This window comes from Canis lupus, chromosome 8 (assembly GCF_048164855.1).
Source record: "Canis lupus baileyi chromosome 8, mCanLup2.hap1, whole genome shotgun sequence".
NCBI classification, from domain to species: Eukaryota; Metazoa; Chordata; class Mammalia; order Carnivora; family Canidae; genus Canis; species Canis lupus.
Genome location: NC_132845.1, coordinates 13,934,375 through 13,956,213, shown reverse-complemented (window position 1 = coordinate 13,956,213; position 21,839 = coordinate 13,934,375). Strand labels below are relative to the sequence as shown.

The window sequence follows — 21,839 nt, the reverse complement described above, 5'->3', positions numbered from 1 at the left end:
TTAAATATTAAAGATCATAATAAATTCCAATATGAATTCCTAGTATTAGACTTTTAATAAATTAGTTCTGTATTTTAATAATTACAAACTGACCAGCACTATACTGACAAAGACAATCGTGGAAGCCATATAGTCTCAGTGTACTCACAAATAATTCTAATGAATAGGTAAACTGAGGGACGGAGTCCATTCACTGGAGTTACCTCAGAAGGAAGCACACTATCTTACTTCATTTCTATCTTTATACAAGCTTATATGGACTAGATAATAACAGCATGAAAGATCCTAATGGCTATATGGACTAGATAATAACAGCATGAAAGATCCTAATGGCTCTTTCTCTAATGTTATAATAACCTGGTATTACCTAAAACAGTAATAATAAGGAAAGAAGAGTTCCTCAATCCCACAAAGATAACCGAAAGTCAGAGTCCCAGAACAATAATCAGTCTCTTTCTCCTTCAATAGATGCTTTGTTATGAGAGCAAACATCTTTGTTTGGCTTTGACTATAGCATAGAAGCAAAGAATTGGAGGCATCAATCTATTGAATTTGTTGCTGCCACAAAATGAAAATTACTAGGAAGAAATTATGTGCTAAATAGCCACAAGTAGTAAGTGCTGACCCATCTGTTTAATAGGTTTTCATTACAAAGATCTTCATGAAAATCTTGGAAAAAAATATTTGCAAGGGTCAGTCTGTATGGTTTTTAGCTTGAGAAAAATATGATGTAATGTGATTCACGTAAAAGAAATCTGGATAGTTACTGCAGTTCGCTATAGTTGGACTTTATCACAAATCAAAGCTTGCCTTTGGAGACCTAGCATAGTTTCTTGCTGAATCATTACAGAGACAGCAAGCAGCTCTAAGTTTTTACTTACAAAAAAAACTTGTTTCATTAAATTTAATTTCAAATTTCTAACGATTTTAAATTGGTATGAGATTCTGTATCAATGTAGAAAGGAAAAGCCCTTATAATTCTGATTGAATTAATATTATAGATTAATGCTTATTTTTTTTGGTTTTAGCAACACAAATTGAAATGTTTAATATAGTTCCCAACTAAATAATGGAAACACATTTAAGTAATAGGAAACAAACAGAACATCTCTTTTTGCTAATTATTGCTTTTCATACAAATGTGCCATCTTCCTCACCTTTCTCAGTATTACATATTAGATAACGTCAAACTTTTTATGACCACGAGAGTGACTATGTTTTAAAATATAGGTAATGCTTTTACTCTTAGTGTCTTCATAAAGAATGGTGGTATAAAAAATAATGTTTAGAATTAAGTATTTTTAGTGAAAAAGGTATTTGAAATAAAAATTTTTGTGGTAGGAAAATAGGTGTTCAAAATTTAATCTAGTATTAAAGTTCATTAATTATAACTCTGAAAAGAGATTTTTGTGGCAAATATAAATGGCTCTTTTTATTCACAGTTTTTAGGTCTCAGTTACAATGTAAAGTACTTAAGTTATATAGAATTTACCCCATCCAGTGTTTATGAAAATGGAACTCTTTGTACTGCTATGTTGCCAATAGCCAAGCATTTGTCATTAAGATTTTGAAACTGCACAATAGTATCCCTGCTGTTGTAATTAAAAAAAAAAAAAAATGCTATCAAAGGCACAAATCAAAGTTACTATACATTTAAAAATTTCAAGAGTTTGTAGCTGCTTATAATTAGTATCAAAATTTATAATCACATATTGTAATGGAAATCAGTTCCTTCTCCAATTTTGGCATACATAAATTTATTAGCAAAATAAAACATGTTATGATAATATTATGGCAAAATTACTATGTTAAGCTTACTTTTTAAAATGCGACTTGAGGGCAGCCCTGGTGGCTCAGTGGTTCAGCACCACCTACAGCCCCGGGCCTGATTCTAGAGACCCAGGATCAAGTCCCATGTCAGGCTCCCTGCATGGAGCCTGCTTCTCCCTCTGCCTGTGTCTCTGCCTCTCTCTCTCTCCTCTCTGTGTATTCTCATGAATAAATAAATAAAATCTTAAAAAAAAAAATGCGACTTGAAAGTTTAATGCTGTTTTACAGTTTCTGAAGTAGTAAATTACCTGGGCAAGAATCATGATTTTATATAACAGGACTTATAAATTGTAGAAAATTTTAAATATTCCTTACCGGAGCAGGATTTTCCCATTTCTTTAGAAAGTCTTCTTTGGCTTTGGCTAGAAACTCTTTCACTGAAAATATAATTAAAACAAAAACAAAAACAAATTTTATCTTGTAAGAATATTTATATTACATGTAAATATACTTTAAAAACAAACTTAGTCAACTATTGTTACCATGAAACATATATTCATACCCATGATAAACTAGAGAACTATTTAATTCCTCTAAACAAGAAGCAAATATTTTCTTCAATTTTTAAGGATCTCTAATACTATTCTATATGGGGATCACTTTCATAATTCAAATCTAATAATAAAAATACTGTTCCTGAAAACATATCTGAAAGTAATGTAATAAAGCTAGAAATCAATCTAGGACAAAATATTAATTGTAAATAAGCCAGCAGTGATATTAACAAAGCTGTTAAATATAAGAACTGAAGACATCTGGATGAACTCATTGATTGGTGGAATTTCAAATATAACTGAGTTAACTTTGATAAAAGGCTGTTTTCAGGTATAAGGATTTATGTTATTAGATTTGTGTTTTCTCTACCGAGAGTAGAAAGAAAAGGAAAAAACAAAGGCAACACATAAAGGATACCCACAAAGACTGAAAAAAAAAAAAAGAACAAAATACCAAAAAAACCCCCATCCAAACAGCTTACAAAATCTCATTCTAAATTTGAGCAAAACTAAATGCCTGAATGCCTAATTTAAAATGAACACTAATATAAAGCATTCAAAAACAGATGTTTATCTAGTGATCAATAATAACAGTACATTAGCAAACTGTGGTTTGAAGTTTTAGGATTTGTTAAATGATAAACCATTCAAAAGTTTTCCTTTTTCATTTTCTTTTCACAAAGTTTCCATATTGACTTCTGTTTACAAAATGACTTAGAGTTTAAAAACAAATAGGAAAAAGATTCCAGAGATAAGCATCATTAGCATAATGTATTCTTGTTCCTACAGTCAGGTATGAGAGCAAACCTGGTCTTTCAAGAAGTACTTATTTTAGTGTTTCTTTTGTTTGGAAATTCCCAATATTTTTCTGATATCTAAATCTATAAATAAAGAAGACAATAGAATTTAAGTGGTGTTGAAATAGTACAAAGTTTGGCAAAATGAACTTAGAGTGGAACACTGGCATTTACTTCAGAAATGATGATGATGATGATGATGATGATGAAGAAGAAAAGACAAAGCTAATAGTGGAAGTGAGGGACTCACAAATCTTTGATAAGATCATCTAACAATGTAGTGTAATTAAAGTGAGGCAGGCATTTTAAGATATACATTATTATTTCATCCTTTACCTTTGTAAAGTACCTTTGCCAAAACACTGCTGCTAACCAAAAAAGGCTGTTGGCATTCTCGATGTTTTGAGATTTCAAAATGGTGATGACAAGCACCAAGAGCAGATACTAGTTTTTAAGTAACACTGGAGTGTTCATTTCTGAAGACATTATTTTACTACTTCATATAAACTGTCACATGTATTTTGCTGTAAAATACTCTCAAAATACCTATTTTAGAAAATTTGAGAAAAATAAATTTCAAAAGTAGAATCTTCTCTTTGTATAAAAAGCTCATCCACCAAAACAATGAATCAAATAATTGTACCTAATTATGCAAATATGAACTAATTCTTCCTGAGGGTGGATTTGGGGGTGGAAAAGTCTTACATTTTCAGTTTATGATGGTTGAAGTCATCCTACTTCTAAAAGTTAATGTACTAGTTACAACTGAAGAAGAGTGGTTTTAGAAGATTGTATTTAATTTCATTTTATTTATTTATTCTTTTCATGGAGCAGACATATTTGCAATAGCACTGACTTACAGATGACAGCTATAATAAATTAAAAACATAATCCTGCTAAATGCAACTGTGGCTTTTAAGAAACAACAACTTATAATTCTCAAAATATACATTTGATTTCTTTTGAAAAGTATTTTTGGTTATCTTCTATTTATAGAACTTGCACATCAAGTTGTGGTATAAACTCTCCAGATGCCTGCATGAGTATAGATAATTTGGAGACAAGGAAGAGAAAGAGAAAGAAAGAAAAATCCTAACATCCGTTTCAGCTTCTCCTGTCACTTCCTGCTAAGTGGATCTGGAGTTAAGAAAAAAGTTACTGGAAAAAAAAGAAGAAAAAAGAAAAAAGTAACTGGTCAAAGGAAGGACTGTCGGTATTTGCCAAAGACTACACTGAAGGAAAATTTCCTTTTCCCTGCTTCGTGTATGAGCTAGAAGAAAAATTTCAGGTACTACTTAATTTCATTCACTAAGAGGATATTCAGGAAATTCTTTGAAATAGTCTCTGTACTCATCAATATTCCAGTTCACTGCTAAGTAATGTTATAGAAAGTAACAGTTCTCAAAAAGGTCTTACATGAAAATGATCAGAAATGGGTAGTAGGAATCAAAGATATTAAATTTTGTGAATTATTTCAACAAATAAAGAGATACCCTTTTAGAGTAAGCATAAGTATTAGTTATAATGTCATTAAACAGATCCATGAAGCAAACTCTATTCCTGAAACATTTTTTGTCACTTAAGTATATGTAGACACATAAACTCTCTAGTTCATATGTGCATTATTTAGATGCAAAGAGGAGTATAGTGAACTCTGTAAAAATAGAAGTTAACCAAATATACATTATAAGTATAAACACCAGAAATAAAATATTTTACAATATGCTGGGTTATAAATAAGCTCTAAAACAATAGGCAATCTAGAACCACTTATATTCGCTTTGGTTTTTACTATTTTTAGATGGTGGTGAATTTTACTTTCTAAATGTTTTTCTCTGGTTATTTAAAAAATTGATATCCACTGACATAAGGAGTTGGCAGCTAATTAACAAAATGAGTAGTGAGAAAGACAGCCAAATTCAAATATTGCAGTACATACAATCCAGAGTTCTCTATAAAGCATATACCTGAAGTTCTCAAATTATCTGGTTTTCTTCTTGTACTCTAATATGTGCATAATATCTATATTTAAGCATTTGAACCATTCTGATATCCTGAAACAACCGTAAGTTTTGGAAGTTGGCATATCTGAGTTAGAATGTTGGCTCTAATACTTCTTAGGTACATGATTATGGGTAACTAAGTACCTAATGGTGATTAGTAACTCTCCTTAGGAAAAGATTTCAATGAAGAATTTTTCTGCAAATATATTTTATTCTGTACTGGTCAATAATGGACTACAGAAAATGAAAAGGACATATGAAAAATTAAATCAATTTCTCCCTAGGAGTATACAGTTCAATTATATATATTTCCAAAAAAAATTTATTTTCTTATCTATCTTATTCTTTAAAGATATCACATTGCATTCAAAATAAATGAGTATACCAAAGGAATCTATTCCCACAAATAGGACTGAATGATTACCCACACTCATGAGATAAAGAAAGAAGAAATGAAGTGACAGTTTTTATGTGTTTCCACAAGTACATAAAAAATTTAATTCTTATTGCTCTCAAAATAGTTTTGAATATACTGATACACAGGACACAGCTTAAAAACTAGATTACAAAGTTCATTTAGGAAAATTCATTAAAACGTCAAGTAAGGCATATATTTACTCCATGTTATGCAGATAATCCTACAATGAATAAGAATGCTTCACTAATTACATTTAGTAAATATATTTATTAGGCACTTTTGGAATGTGTTAAATATACTTACATTACTGCTTATTATAAAAAGAGAATGTTATTAGTTATAGTATGCCATTATCTAATGCTTAAAAGAGGTTGTCATTCATGGTTGTAAGAAGAGTTTAGAAATCTATTACTATACAGATTACAACTACTTTGATGTTAAGTTCTTCGGTTTCTTTGTAATAAGATATCACCTCCCTTTTTAACATATCTTTTACAATAAAAACACAACTTTATTTAATGGATGTCAGAAAAAATAAAGAGAAAATAGAGCAATACAGATTATAAACTTTGTAGCGTAAATATCCAATGAAAATATTAGCTGTATTGTTCAAAAATTTACAACAGTATATTTTCTTTGAAGAAAACCCATTCATTAACCTGGATTATCTAATTTAAGTGGTGTGTATTAATCTGTCTTCTGCTACCCTATACAACTCCCACTACTTTACAGTGTTATGGTTATTGTTTCTAAAATATCACGTAAGAAACTGCCATATAAAACATTTCTATACATTCAACTCAACACTAAACCATTTCCTCTATCAACTAAAATATTTAATTAACTGTATACTTTATAAAAACATAACTTATGAGGAGCAGAACAACTTGCAAACAACCAAATAAAAAGTTTAAAGGTAACATTTGTTTTATTAAAAAGTAGTTGCCTACCAGATACTTCTGAAGAGGAGCAAGCTGGTATCCAAAAAAAATAAATTAAACAATGATTAAATAACACTCACAAAAAACAACATATTAGCATGATGTCACCTATACACAATTCTCAGAGTATTATGTACAGAAAACATTAATATGGAAACTCAGTTTTTTGACATATTCAAAGAGGGCTTTTTAAAATTAAATTGTTAAGAAATTCTATCAGTAATTTTTGTTTAGTGTCAAAATCAATACCATTCTAATTCTCCCTAAACAACTAACAAAAACTTACTCTCATAGCAATAGCGCTAATAATGTTAAGTAGTGTATACTGAAATACACATCCTGCAACTATTGCAATGCCATCCCTGGACTCCTATTATTTATTTGAAAATCCACTGTAGGAATGACACTAGTAATTATAACACTTTCTAATTCCCTTTTGAAAGACATTAGTGTCTGTCAGGCATTTAATTTCTTGGTGCTAATTTAACAATCTTTCAACATTTATTGAATAGCACTGTTTAGTGGTGCCAGACACTGAGCTAGGCTTTGGGAATACTACAAAGAATAAACATATCTTCACTGTTAAAGAAGTGAGAAGCTAATGGGGAGACAGCTGAACCATTATAATGCCATGTCAAAGATTACAACTAAGGAAATTATAAGGTACTACAAGAGCTCAAAAGAGGAAATTCTTAGGTAAAGTAGGGCATAAGAGGATACAGCATTTATGCTGAGTCTTCAAGGACAGAGTTCCTCCAATAGAAACAGTTAAGGAAGAAGATCTAGGCTGGAATGATCTTGTATAAAAGCTATAGAGGAAGCAGCATGGCTTATCCAGCAATGGCAACTGACTTGGATAGCTGCAGCATAGGGTTAGAAGTGTGTAGCAACAGTGAGGGGTGAAGTGTATATAGGTACTCCCAATCATGAGAGTAACTATTTGCCATGGGGATGCTTTTCAATGTGTAGGAAGGAATGAGAGTAAACTGAGTTATTCACAATTGCTAGACTCTATTTCTTCAGGAAACAGGAGGCAAGATCATTTGCTAAGGAAGAGGGGGCCAGATGGAGTAAGGAGCATTTAACCATGAGGAATTTGAGGCCTGGTTTAAACCTTTATGGCTATCTACGTAGGGAACAGGGAAGAGGGCTATTCCTCTAAAATTTCCCATTAGGAAAAGAAAAAGTATTAGGTACTATAAACAATGGTATGTTTCTTAATATATATTTTTGTAATAATAGTTAAATTTTTTTTCACGGAACAGACTGTAATTCATGGGCCTCTTTGCAATTAAATTATTTTCATCCTCCTCCTTTATCTTAATGACAGCATTAGTCTACTTAAGAGTTATTTAGTATATATCCATCAGAAAGCACAGAACAGGATGGAAACTGAGGGATGGAAACTTGCTATGAAAAGAGCAAGTTCTATGAACAAAAATAGAAGAGTACAATACCTTCCAAAACCTCTGGAAAGTGTAAATCTAGTTGAGTGTAATAGTCTGTCTTATGCCATCCCTATATCAAACACCCACCTCTTTGGAGCTCTTCAATTGTTATTTCGAAGAATAACCCCCACACGCATACACTGTACTACAAATATTTTCAGTAAACTAAATATAAAACATTCTAGTTGCCACAAAATACCTAATAAAATTCCAATTTACAGCAACAAAGCAACAGAATTATTCTGTAAAAAATGGTTTCCTACCAGATGCTTCTGATGATTTGCGTGCTTGATCAAAAAGAATAAATAAGTTAAATAGATTAAATAACACATAGCATACCCACAAGAAGTAACCCATTCATATATGTTCATTAGTATATTTATGTATAGAATGAAAAATACTTGGGCATACATATTTAAAAGTGTTACATATAAGGATTACAACACATTCTCTGGAAATATATATTTTTTAACCAACCAAACCCTGTTCTGGACATGTGTTAATGAAATCTCATATTCTTTCCCTTTAATGTGAAGACCAGTTGTGTTCACTTTATTGAAGGGACACTTTATTTGCTTCACCATACTTAAGCATGTATCACTCAGAGCAAGTTCACTGGAATCTTAAAAAGGATAGTGAGTATAAAAAACAACTTTAATTACTACAGTTGTATTTATGCATTTCAGTGGATTGGGACCATGCCTAATTTTGCTATCTGAGATATCATTTAGTCTTGCATAAAGTCAAACATGAATGGCTGTTTAGAAATTTAATAAGCAATAAAAACTATATTTCCTATTGCAATATCTATTTTACTCTTCTTTTTTCTTATGCTTTTTTATTGTTAATTCCTTATAAAGTCTTGGTTACAAGTGAACAGTATAACTGACTTTCACTAAACTGTTAAAAAAATAAAGTTTTTTGTGAAATATATATATTTAAATAATCAAATTACAGAAACACATTTATTTATTTAATTAGTATCCTTGGAGAGATGGATATACCATGAATCCACATAGTGTACTCATTCACAACTAATGACATGTACATGCTTCTTCTCCCAAGTTGCTCTTGATTTAGGGATGCTGTGGATTTTCTAGGCCATCTAAGTCATGTTTGATTAGAGATATTCCCCGTAGGATTTTGAAATAAAAACTTTAAATTTACAGCTATAAATGACTCAAAATTGCATGGTAATTTTTTCCCTTACAAGTCTTATTATACTGTTGTATTCCTGGTCTTTAGAGTTTGGGTTACTATTGTAAATGGGGGAATTTTTTAAAAATTACCATTTGTTTATTGCTTATGTATGGTTGATGTTTATATATTGATCTTATTTAACTGTCAAACTCTTTTATTAATTCTAAAATAACACTGGTAGATTCTCTTGAATTCTCTCTGCAGAAAATCACCTGTCATCTGTGAATGACGACAATTTTGTTCCCTCCATTTTTTTTGTCTTATTTTGCAGGTTATGACTAACAGTTCAATACTGTACAGAAACAGACAATGAGCATCCTTTTCCCGTTTCTAACTTCAGAGAAAATGTTTCTAATTAATTTTCTTTTCCCATACATTGTAAAGCTATACTTGACTCAATAAATAAATTTTAGAGTTTCTCCTCTTTTTCAATTCTTTGGAAGATTTTGTACAAGGCTGACACTTTTGTTCTTTGACTATATCCTAGAACTTGACTGCCCAGTCTTAATTCTGTTGAGTTTTGAATGAAGATTTTAATTATGATTACATTTTAAATAGGTAGAGTTCTCATCAGTTCTTTTAAGTCTTTCCCATGAACCTTTAGTTCTGATGGATTTTAAGTTTCTATTTTACTGAGTTTTGCTCATCTTCATTAGTTTTTTCTTCTTTGGATGAACCATGTTGTGCTTACTCTAACTTATTTACTTGAATACTTAAATCATTAATGTCTTTCTTCTTTCCTGATATAAGCATTTAAAAATTTGTCTCTAAATCCACTTTAGCTGCACCCCACAAGGTTTCATACACATGAATTTTAATTTTATATTTTGAGTGTATTCGTGACCTGAGTTATTTGAATTTTTTAAATCATTAAATGTAATATTTGTGTTTGTTAATCTGTTAAGTCTTTTTTACTGTTTAAATTTAGTTGCTTTGTGATCAGAGATCATGGTCTATATATCAATTCTTTAAAATATTTTGAATATATTTAGTTGTATAGTCAGTTTTGTAAGTGTTCTATATATATCTGCATATCCTCCAACTAGTGAGTGAGAGTTTTCTATAAATATCCATGAATCTTACATATTTACAATTTCTCCTTTTCTAAATGGGTCAATTTTGTTTTCTATGTTTTGAGGTTTTGTTAGAGATGCATAATCTCTTTTTTTCTCATTTTATATTTCTTTTCTATGTGATTATTAATTTTAAATGGTAGTTTGTAACAATTCCACTCCCTGACATCTTGGAAGGGTATGATCCCACTGTGTCTGCTGAATATTGTTTGTAGTAGATGTGTATGTGTATCTAGTTTGATTCTGGATTGTGAATTTAAAGTTCAGTTGGGCTTTATCTGTGAGAAACCTGCAGGGCTCGACTTGAGGATATATTTTATATTAGCTTCTGCCTGGCATTCAGCAGATGTTACTAGTCTGGGACTGTTACAATAATGTATTTTATTTTATTGGTGATTCTTAGGCTACATAATTAATAGAGATTAAAACATGAAATTTACTAGAGAAGCAGTTGATTACAAACTCTCGGGAGAGGCATCCCACACACATGCACACATACTCCTTCCTCCCATGTCCCCAGGAATCTAAGCCAAGAAATACAAGCTTCCTTATTTTCTCCATGTATCAGTGGAGAGGGTTTATTTTCTATGTTTTCACTGAGGTTACAATCCTTTGAAGATCCTAGCTTCATGTAGGAGTCTAAAAAATCCCAAGATGCATGGATTGAGTAAATTATCTTCTGTCTCTGTGAGATCATTTAAAATGAAAGCTCCTTGGTTAGCCAAGGTATGAAAATCTCCTCAGGGTAGTCAAAATATGCTCCTCTTGACAACTATGGTTTCAATTTACCACTCCACTTTTTGTACACTAAGGATTTCTATCATATTCTTGTAAATTCAGGTATTCATGCAAAGGGATGCTTGTTATATTTTATTTACATTTCTAGATGCTGTTGTATTATCATTAATTTTTGTTTTCGAAAACTTCAAACTATCTAATCTAAAATGTTGGATATTTTTCCTTTTTAAGACAAGCTTTGTATTAAGTTGCAAGATGCAAAGATAACTAGTTTGTAGAGTTTTCTATCTTTGAAATTCAAAACTTCTATCAGGATATATTTAGGTGTTGGTGTTTCTGTTAATCTTTGTCAAAAGATAATGAGCTCATTGAAGCTATAGATCAGGTTTTTTTTTTTTTTTCCAACTAAGAAGTTTCCCTGAATCATATTTTTTATTATTACTATTTTATTAGTCATGGTCTGTTCTGAAGGAATGGTATTCATTCAATTGTGTAGAGTTTCCTACTCAACATATTTTTACCTCATAATTTTTAACCTGTCCATTCCCCCTAGATTCTGATAGGTTTTATCAACTGAGTTCTCCACATCATTAATTTGCTTTTCTGCAGTGATTATTTTGCTCTTTATTGCTTCTAATGCAGCTTTATGTTCTGCAAATGCCAGGTTCATTTTCTTAAAACCAATCCTAATAATTTCTTTTTTTTTTTCTTGCCTGTTGGCCAGTTCTTTTTTTGTCTTACTTTCTTGTCTTTTTTTTTTTAAATCTTATCTTTCAAGTGAACACACATTTATGTTCACTTGGAATTTTTAAGAATTCAACACAGATACTACTGTAATTTCTTACTTTTAAACTCTCTCCAACATATTTTCTAAATATAAGTTCACTACTCTTTTCCTCTTGAAGTCTGTGATTTATCCTTTAATGATGCATAATCTCATTCATAGACTCCATGTTGTTGCTCTTCTTGTTTATCCATTTATAAACAATGAGAAACCTTTCAAAACTTTACAAATGCCCCCACATAAGATAGATCCTCTCACCTCCTATTTTGGTATGTTAGAGTCAACTTCTCAGACCCTTTGATTAGTACATATTATCAGTTAAATAATTCAGAGACTCTCAGAAATGGGAATGGAGCCAGGACTATAGGGTTTTTTGCTGGTGGTGATGCCCACCACATCAGGGAAGAGCCCTGCTGTATTTTTTTAAGTTTTCACATTTTCAGCTTGGAATAGGCTAACAAATTCTTGGCTGTCCCATAACTGTTTTAAAATGAAAGTAATCACTAGTGTTGGATCTTCTACTCATCTCCCCCAAAGTTTTTCTTCTAACTTCATCCATCCCTCCAAGTTAGTGGGGGTGAAAGTATTATTTATTAATTTTCCATGAAGGCTAAGCTACTCAAGTAAAACAGACTTTGGTGTCTGATCTTCAATCTGATACTGTGTATTTCTGGGCAAGTACACTTTCTTAATTCTAGAACTGATACACTTCTTCCAGTTTTGTGTTCTTATATCTTTAATCTAGAAAACAGAGACCTAGAAAGGGCAGTGATATAAATGCTTTTTGCTCAAGTCTGTAACTTTTGTGTCATTCATAAAAGTTAACCTTCTTCAGAGATCTGCCCTCCACTGCAGTGAGGCCAATAAGAGTTCTCTTCTGGAATTTTCAAATAAGGGTGCTAGTTCTATTCTGATAAGCATATGAATAAAAAAATAAAACATATGACTGATATTTTTCATTGATAAGAAAAGTACTCAAATATGGGTAATTTTTAATCATTCATTTATTTTATAAGAATTTATGAATTCATTACTACATTTGGTACACTGGGGTAACTTAACTACATTTGCACTTCTGGAAACACAGAGATTAACTCAGCACTACCTGTGACTTAAGGAGTTCAAAGTTTGGAGACTGGAAACCAACATGCTTAGTACATAATTTCAGTATACTACAAATAATTGTTATAGTTTATAAGTCTGTTTTAGGACTATAGGAGAATCACCTAACTCTATAGAGCCAATGATGAAGGCACTGAAAAGCATAGCTGGCTTTCATAATTTTTATGATAGAGGATATAACTATGAAAAAGTAGCAAGGAATAATATGTAGTATAGTATGGGCAGATCAAAATTTGATGAGAGAGATGTAGATAAGTAAAGCCAGAAAGGCAGGTCATTGATCCTACATGTCTTACTTTCATTATCTTAGAGAAAATAAGGAATAGCTGGAAGTTTTCATGTTGGGTTATGAAATATGCACATTGGGATTTTAAAAATGGCAGCATGTTATATGTCCGTCTGGAGGGATATTAAAGTGGAAGCTGAGAAGCTAGTGAAGCAATTACCAGAAGAGGACTGAGAATATACAGAATGCCTAATCTTAAGCATTCCAAGTGTTAGGGTGACTAGAGAAAATTGAGTGATTTCTGATTGAATCAATAGAAATTAATGACAGAGTGCCTTCCTGGGGTGGGATTAAAAACAAGTTAGGAATTACCATAGTTTCTGTTTTAAGTTCCCACATGGGCACGGGGATCATTAACAGAAATGAGAATCAATGAAAAAGGAGTAGACTCGGGATGGAAAGAGAAAATTCACGTTTGGGTTGAATGTTCAGGTAACAACTGAAGATGTGGGCATGGATGAGATCATTTAGAGAGAATATAGCATTAAGAGAGGGCCAAAGATAGATTCTCAGAGAAACCTGACACTTAATAGGCAGGAAGGAGAAAGAGTAGCTTTTTAAATAGAAAAATACCACATGCATATAAATACCACATGTATAGCTATAAACTCAGGTAAAAAGGACCAGCATTTGTTTATTTTTACAAATAAAATTATGCTTCACTGTGATTTCCCATATTTTGAAATGGCTAATGCTTGTAATTACTTAGGACAGGAGTAAAATTAGATGAAATTGGACAAGATTGAAAAAGTCAGAATGTCATTGTAGACATTCTGTCTACTAAGAGTCCTATAAGGACAAGCCAATATGGTCAAATATATCAAATATTATTGGAATAATCCATAGATTCTTCAAAGGGAAACAAGTAATAGAAAAGCAGCAACAATTTTCTTTAGCTAAAACCAATACATCCAACTGTAAAACCTCTAGAATGCCACAGTGGTAACCTAAAAATTCTGTCTTAAACCAAACTTTCAAAGAGAAAACACTCATTGGCCAGAGTCAAAGAAATCTAACATTTTAAGTATGATAACCAGGTATATTCAATTTTGATATCCATAGAAATCCTAAGGAATGTTAACATGTTGATTTTGTAATATTAGCCCAAATTTAAAACAGTAGATTAGAAGAATCTATCTACTAACAGGAAAATAACAATAACAATTCTTAATATCTTGCATATAAAAATGTCCTTTAATGTCTAATATCATTTTGTAAACAAATACCTAACTGTTGAAGAGGCTTATATTTTATGGCAGCAGGATAAAAAAATATTTACTGGCAATGAAGTGATCTCCAATTATGGAAGAAAAGGTATATTTATATTTATTTTGAATTCTATCATTATATAGGAAAAATCCAACTCTCTCAGGTTCTGGATTCCAATTCCAAATCCCTTAAGTGTAAATTATAGACTGTTATAAGAAAAACAATATAGCCCTTCTAAAAATGTACCGGAATCAAAGATTAACTTACAAACATCCTCTTTTTAGTTAAGCAAAAAGATGCTAATGAATTATGCTCTAAGCAAATATTTCTCACTCTAACAACAGGATATCTATTTTTAGCTGCAGGTTTGGCTTAAAGTGAACAGCTTTTACCCTATGATAAACTGCAGTATATACTGTAGGATATTTTCTCAAAAAACATTTATGGAAATGTTTTAAAAAAAAGTAATATTACAAAAACAAAAAAAGGAAACTAATGATCACAAACGTACTTTTGTAACAAATTATTTCCCCCGAAAAAGTATCTCTGAAAAATTTTAACAAAGCCTCCAAAACCAAAATGCACATATTTATTTCATTACTAAATCTTTATTTCTCAGTGAACTATAGTTAAAAGCAACCAATAAATCAACAAAATTCTGGCAGCATCTTATTCAAGATTAATATTTTTTAAAGATTACCAAAAGGTAACAAAAATTAATATTAGAATGATAAACCAATAAAATGGAAAGTTCAATGATCTTCAGGATCAGATACTAAAAAGAAATTCTTCTCTTATCATGGTGGGTCTTTTACTCACTAATTTGTGACACAGTAACAACAGTATTTAATGAATACAATAAATCAATCCATAAAGAAAATTAGAAACTGATTACTGGTATTGACTATTAATAGTTGTTTTACTTGTTCACAGTTCTCAATGGATTTTAAAAGCAAATTACTATAATTCCAAAATGCAAAAGCATCAACAGAAAATGTAATTCACTGTGGCCCTGGCTTTACAATTTCCCCCTTAGAAAATATTTTTTCCTCATAGTTAAATATTAAAAAAAAATATAAATATATATAGCTGCAGAGGCTCAGAGAGCATACTTACCACTCATGATGAAAACCAACCTTTCCAAAACATATTGCTCAAAACAACAATCCAACAGCAAAGGGAGTTATGCTAATCTCTAGAGGTAGAAGAACCGATGGTGTAAACACATACACTGGAACATGCAGCACACAGAAAATGAAAATAGCTTTCTTTTGTTTAAAAAAGAAAACCCCCTAGAAGCAAAGCATAACTGCCCAGCATGAGATATCAGTAGTAAACATCAGATTAATGCCAAAGATGTCTATAACTAGATTTAATTTCTTTCAAGCTGGTTATCCTAGCCTCTTTCATATACCACTAGAAAAACTCAAAATGGCAGGGAGAAAATGTTCAAACCAGGATGTATAAGATGTTCTCAATTATATCAGCATGAGTTGTTACCACGGCAACATTAGACCAGCATTATCGGTTCACTTGTAACCAAGGAGTAGCTTTTCTAAAGCTTTAATCAAGCAAGACAAATAAAATATCTTTTTATTTTAGAGCCACATGATTTAAAAATTACCACGTTTCTTAAATTTAAGCACTTATCTACCCTTTTTACATCTTTCAAAGCTATAAAAAAATTGCTGTTTTCTTCAAATACTCACACAATCCCATGTTGAACCTGGCAAGGAACAAACAGCAGAATGATTGCACCTAAACGTCTTTCAATTACACCAGCTCTTACTGCTAGCTGTGGACCTCACTGATATTAAAATGCTGTGTGCTGTTGCTAGTGACTATTGGCGATGAATCTTATTGCCCAGATCGCTGATAGCTTTCATTTTTCATGAGCCAGAAAGCTATACTGCAGCACAAATGTTAACCATTTAAACATTCTGTATTATGGAAGAAACAAAATACAACGCTATATTTCTTCATTTATAAAGCAGAATCATAAAATAATTTACTATAAACTTCTGTTAAATTCAGCATTACAAACAGTGTCAGATGCCACTTACGTGGTTTTCAAAAAAGGATAATATACACAAGTTACTAGAGATCACTGTTGAAGTGTAAAATTCTTTACATCAAAAAGGATGAAGATGACAGATTGTATAGCAAGGTGGGCAGACTGGATAACATGGTGAACAGACTGTTCTGATTCCCAGAGACCTAAATTTTGTACCAAAATGGTACAAAGGATAGAATGGTACCTTGTTAAATGGAACTTCAGCAAGTGAACTTGCCATTTTAAAAGCTGCTAGGTGAGACAGGACTTCTGGTGATGGGGGAATGAAGAAGTCAGCAAATCTTTTCTCTAAGAAACAGCTAAGAAGCTGAACAAAATTGTCAAAAACAACAACTTTATGGCTCTGGAAATCTAGCAATCACAAAATAATAAATTGAGAAGCATGTATTCATGAGAAACAGCTAAGCTTTGTATAAGAACAGTGGGAGTCTGTGGTGGTCTTGCTTGGTGCTGCTCCTGTTCCCTCAATAGCTTAGTCAGGGGAGTATTTCTCTCAGGTGGGGCTGGCCATGACAACCAGCAGCTTTGCTGCCAGAGAGGGCTGACGTGATATACAGAGGAGGCCAAAAAAATTCCACATATGATGCTGTAAATAAAAAAAGCAAACTCTAGGAAATTAATAGGGAAAGTGTCCAGCTTTGCTAGTCTAAAGTTGTGGCCTTGGTAGGGGTGAGCAGCAGACTGTAGCCTAGCAAAAAATTTAACACAGAAAATGGAAATGAGAGAATCAAGGAGGATGTAAATAAGCTCTTCACATATCCTGGCTAGCTAGGAAGCTATTCCAAGAGGGCCCTACAGAAAGTTAAAGCTGGTACAGACTTGAAAACTGCCTGAACATGAATGTGCCCCTCACTCCACTAATAGCTCCATCAGCACAGATTTCTTTAAACCTCTGATCAATCAACGAATAACCATCAAGTTATACAGACACAGAGTAATCCCTAGCAGAGAAATCAGCAGCCAGACACCATGAGGGACAGACCATATATTAAGGCCAAAACATAATTAAAAATAAATAAAAATAACCAGGAAATAAAAAAATAATCAGAATCCAGAACTGCTAAAAATATCATTTTTTAAAAATCGATTTTTGACAAAAAATTATATAATCCATAATGAAAGAAAAAGCAGTCAATAGAAAATGTCTCTGAATAGGTCAAGATATAGGATTTAGCAGACAAAAGACTTTAAAACAGCTATTATAAATATATCAAAGAATAAAAGGAAATGTTTAAAGAATTAAAGGAAAATGTAATGGCAATGATATAATAATGTTTCAGTACATAAAGAGAAACTATTTACAACATAAAAATTATAGACTTTCTTTTTTTTTTTTTTTTTTTTAAATTATAGACTTTCAAAGTACAATAACCAAAATTTACATAGGCCCAAGAGAAGATCTGAGGAGGGCAAAGTATGAATCAATGAATGTGAAGATAGATCAATACAAATATCCATACTGAAAAATACAGAGAACAAGAGGTAGAAAAAAATAAATGAACAAACCTCACAAATCTGTAGGACAGCAAAGGTTTTAACATACATGTAATAGAAATCCTAGAAGGTGAGGAGAAAGACAAAGGGCAAAGAAAAAATATTCAAAGAAATAAAGGTTGAAAATCCAATTGGATGGAAAACACTACCCCACAGATCCAAAAGTTCAAATAATACCAACTAGAATAAACACAAAGAGATCCATACCTAGACACATCATACTCAAGTTTTTGAAAGACAAAGAGAAAATATTAAAAGCAGGAGAAAAATGACTAATCATGTACAAGGAAAGAGCAATAGGATTCATGATGAGTTCTTATCAGAAATAGGTTAGAAGGCAATGGAATGATATATTCAGAGAGTGCTAAAAGAAAAAAGAAACAAACCTGTTAACAAAAATTTTCTATCCAAAACATTATTCTCCAAAAACAAAGGTAGATAGACATTCCCAAATAAACAACAGCTGAGAATGTTTGTTGCAAGCAGAAATACTTAATGATGCCCTTCAGGGTAAAAGGAAATGACATTAGAAAATACTCAAATTGACAGGAAGAAATGAAGAATACCGGAAATGGTAAAAATAAAAGTAAAAGACTTTACAAATACATACTTTTCTGTCTTCTCTTAATTTCTTAAAAGGACTTAAATTGTATGAAATTGCATTGCTGGGATTACAGAAAGATACACGTAATATATATGAAAATAATAATAGAGATGGAGAAGAAATTGAGCTATTATGGATCAAAATAACTACATTTTACTAGAATTAAGTCAGTACTATCTTGAAGTAGACTGTGATAAGGTAAAATGTGCATTATAACTCCTAAATCATTAAGAAAATATCTTTTAAAAATTTAGTTAAAAAACAAAGAAGAATTAAAATGGGACCTAACAAATATTTAACACTAAAGATATAAAAGAGAGACACAACAAAAAATATAAGACATATAGAAAACAAATAGCACAATGGAAGATGTAAATCCAACCATAACAATTATTACACATTGGATGTGAATGGAATAAAGACACATCAAAAGGAAGAAATTATCAGACTGGATTAAAAAAAGCAAGGTCCAACTATACACCATCTACAAAAGCCAGATTTAAGCTATAAATAGGTTGAAAGTAAAAGAAAAAGATATACCATGCAAATAGTAACCATAAAACAGTGGAGTATCTAAATCAGTATCAGACAAAAAGGAATTTAAGAGAAAAAAAATAGTATTTATGACAAAAAAGACATTTCATAATAATAAAAGGGCCAATACATCTGAGATTAAATAATTATAAATGTATATGCACTTAACAAGACAGCACCCAACATACTAAAACAAAAAAGAAAGAATTGAAAGGAAAACTAGATAATTCAACAATTATAGTTGAAGACTTCAATATTCCCCCTCTCAATAGTTCATGAAAAAACTAGACAAATACTCAGCAAATATAGAGAAAATTTGAATAATACCATTAAAATTTGACATTTATAAAACACAGCACCTACCATCATCAAAATATTTAGTGTTTTCAAGCACACATGGAAATTCCCATACTAAGCATATGCTAAATAATCTATTAATCTGAAAGGACTAAAAATCATTCAAAATATGTTCTCTGATCACAGCAGTATTAAATTAAAAATCAACAACAAAAAATCTGGAAATCCCCAAATATTTGGATTTAAATCACAAAGAAATCGAAAGGGCAATTAGAAAATGTTTTGAACTGAATATAGAAACACCTATAAGAAATCAACATTTATGAAATGTAGATAAAGCAGAGCTTAGAGGGAAATTTGTAGATTTAAACACCTATATTAGAAAAGAAGAAAGGTCTCAAAGGGTATTTTAAGCTTCCACCTTAAGAAACTCAACAAAGAAGATCACATTAAGCCAAAACCAAACAGCAGATCAGAGCAAAATTCAATGAAACAGAAAACAGAAAAACAATAGAAGAAATGAATAACCAAAAATTTTACTGATAAACCATAAGCTAGACTGATGGAACATTAAAACTCACAAAAACATAACAAAACAAAATAAAATAGAGAAGATACTAATTACCCATATCAAAAATGAAAAGACAACATCATCACTGACACTAGAGAAATTTTAAAAATTATAAGGGAATACTATAAAACTTTATTTTGATTATATAACTTAGATGAACTGGACAAATTCATAGAAGGACACGTTACTGAAACTAACTCAAGAAGAAATAGAAAATCTGAAAAGATCTATGAACAAATTAAAGTGTTGAATTAGTAATAAAATTTTTTCCCACAAAGAAAAGCACATGTCCATATGGTTTCATTAGGGGATTCTATGAAACATCCAAAGATATAATACCAATCCTACATAAACTTTTACAGAATATAGAGGAGGATGTGACACTTTCCAATTTATCCTATAATGTCCAATACCAAAACAAGACAAAACTGGACAAAGATTAAAAGAAAATTACAGGGTAGCCCAAGTGGCTCAGCGGTTTAGCACCACATTCAGCCCAGGGCCTGATCCTGGAGACCCAAGATCAAGTCCCACGTCAGGTTCCCTGCATGGAGCCTGCTTCTCCCTCTGTCTGTGTCTCTGCCTCTCTCTTTCTCTCTCTCTCTCTGTCTCTCATGAATAAATAATTAAAATCTTAAAAGAAAATACAGACTAATATCCACTACAATGCAAATATCCTTTTCGAATTATTAATAAACCTAATCCAGCAGTATATAAAAAGGATTATATACCATGACCATGTAGGATTTATCCCAGGATGGTTCAGCATTGAAAACCAATTAATGAAATATACTTTATTAATAAAAGACAAAACTATGTAATCATGTGAATAAATGAGGAAGCAGCATTCCATAAAATTCAACACCTGTCATAAAAGCTTTCAACAAACTAGGAGGGAACTTCATCAAGCTGATAAAGGGCATGTGTGTGGGGGGGCATGCTATAGCTTATTATATCATATATAATGGTGAAAGATGGAGGGTTTTCCCCCTAAGACTGGGAATAAGGCAAGGATGTCTGCACTCACCACTTCTATGCAATTTTGTATTAGAAGTTCTAGCCAGTGCAATAAGGTAAGAAAAAAGGCAGATAGATTGATAAGAAAGAAAGCTATCTTTATTTGCAGATGACTTGATTCTATTTGTAGAAAATTCTAAGGAATCTACAAAGAAATTACTAGAACTAATAAATGAGTTTATTAACATCATAGGATGTAAGATTAATATACAAAAATCAATAACATTTTAATATACTAGGGACAAACAATCCAAACATAAAAGAAACTACTCCATTCACAACAGTATTAACAGAAATAAAATATTTAAAAATCAATTTTAATAAGACTTCCTCACTAAAAAATAGAAAATACTGCATAGAAATTAAAGAACATCTATCTATAAAATGGAGAAATATTTCATCTGCATGGATCATAACATTCAATATTGTTAAAATAGCAATTCTTTACAAATTAATCTATAGATTGAGAAAATCCCAGACTTTTTCTTTTTTTTTAAGAAACTGATAGCTGATGCTAAAACCTGGATTTAAAAAGTGCAGTAAAGGGCACCTGAGTGGCTCAGTTGGTTAAGCATCTGCCTTCAGCTCAGGTCATGATCCCAGGGTTCTGGGATCGAGTTCCGCATCAGGGTCCTTGCTCAGCGGGGAGCCTCCTTCTCTCTCTCCTCCCCACTCATGATCTCTCTATCTCTGTCTCTCTCTCTCTCAAATAAAATCTTTAAAAAAACTGTATAACTTTATGAAGGGGAAAAAAAAAACTTCACTCTGTACCTCACCTCATATACAAAACAACCCAAAAAAGGGATTTTTAGATGAAAGCTGAGAAATACCATGAGGATCAAACAAAATGTAATTGTGAGCTACATCTGAGTTACAGACAACCAGTTTGCTATCCCTGGACAAGA

General features: G+C 31.5%; 1 protein-coding gene across 11 annotated transcripts in view; it reads right to left on the bottom strand.

Annotated features, from left to right (window-relative positions):
• PRKACB (protein kinase cAMP-activated catalytic subunit beta) overlaps positions 1–21,839 on the bottom strand; it is a 113,970-nt gene that overhangs the window by 33,479 nt on the left and 58,652 nt on the right. For 4 of the 11 annotated variants that reach the window (XM_072834256.1, XM_072834245.1, XM_072834255.1 and 1 more), the window contains exon 2: positions 2,146–2,207. In XM_072834256.1, coding sequence (XP_072690357.1) covers positions 2,146–2,207 — 62 coding nt within the window. Of the gene's footprint in view, positions 1–2,145; positions 2,208–6,492; positions 6,517–8,194; positions 8,219–15,459; positions 15,780–16,052; positions 16,196–21,839 lie in introns of those variants that run through there. The other 7 variants (XM_072834246.1, XM_072834247.1, XM_072834248.1 and 4 more) reach the window with 7 other exon arrangements.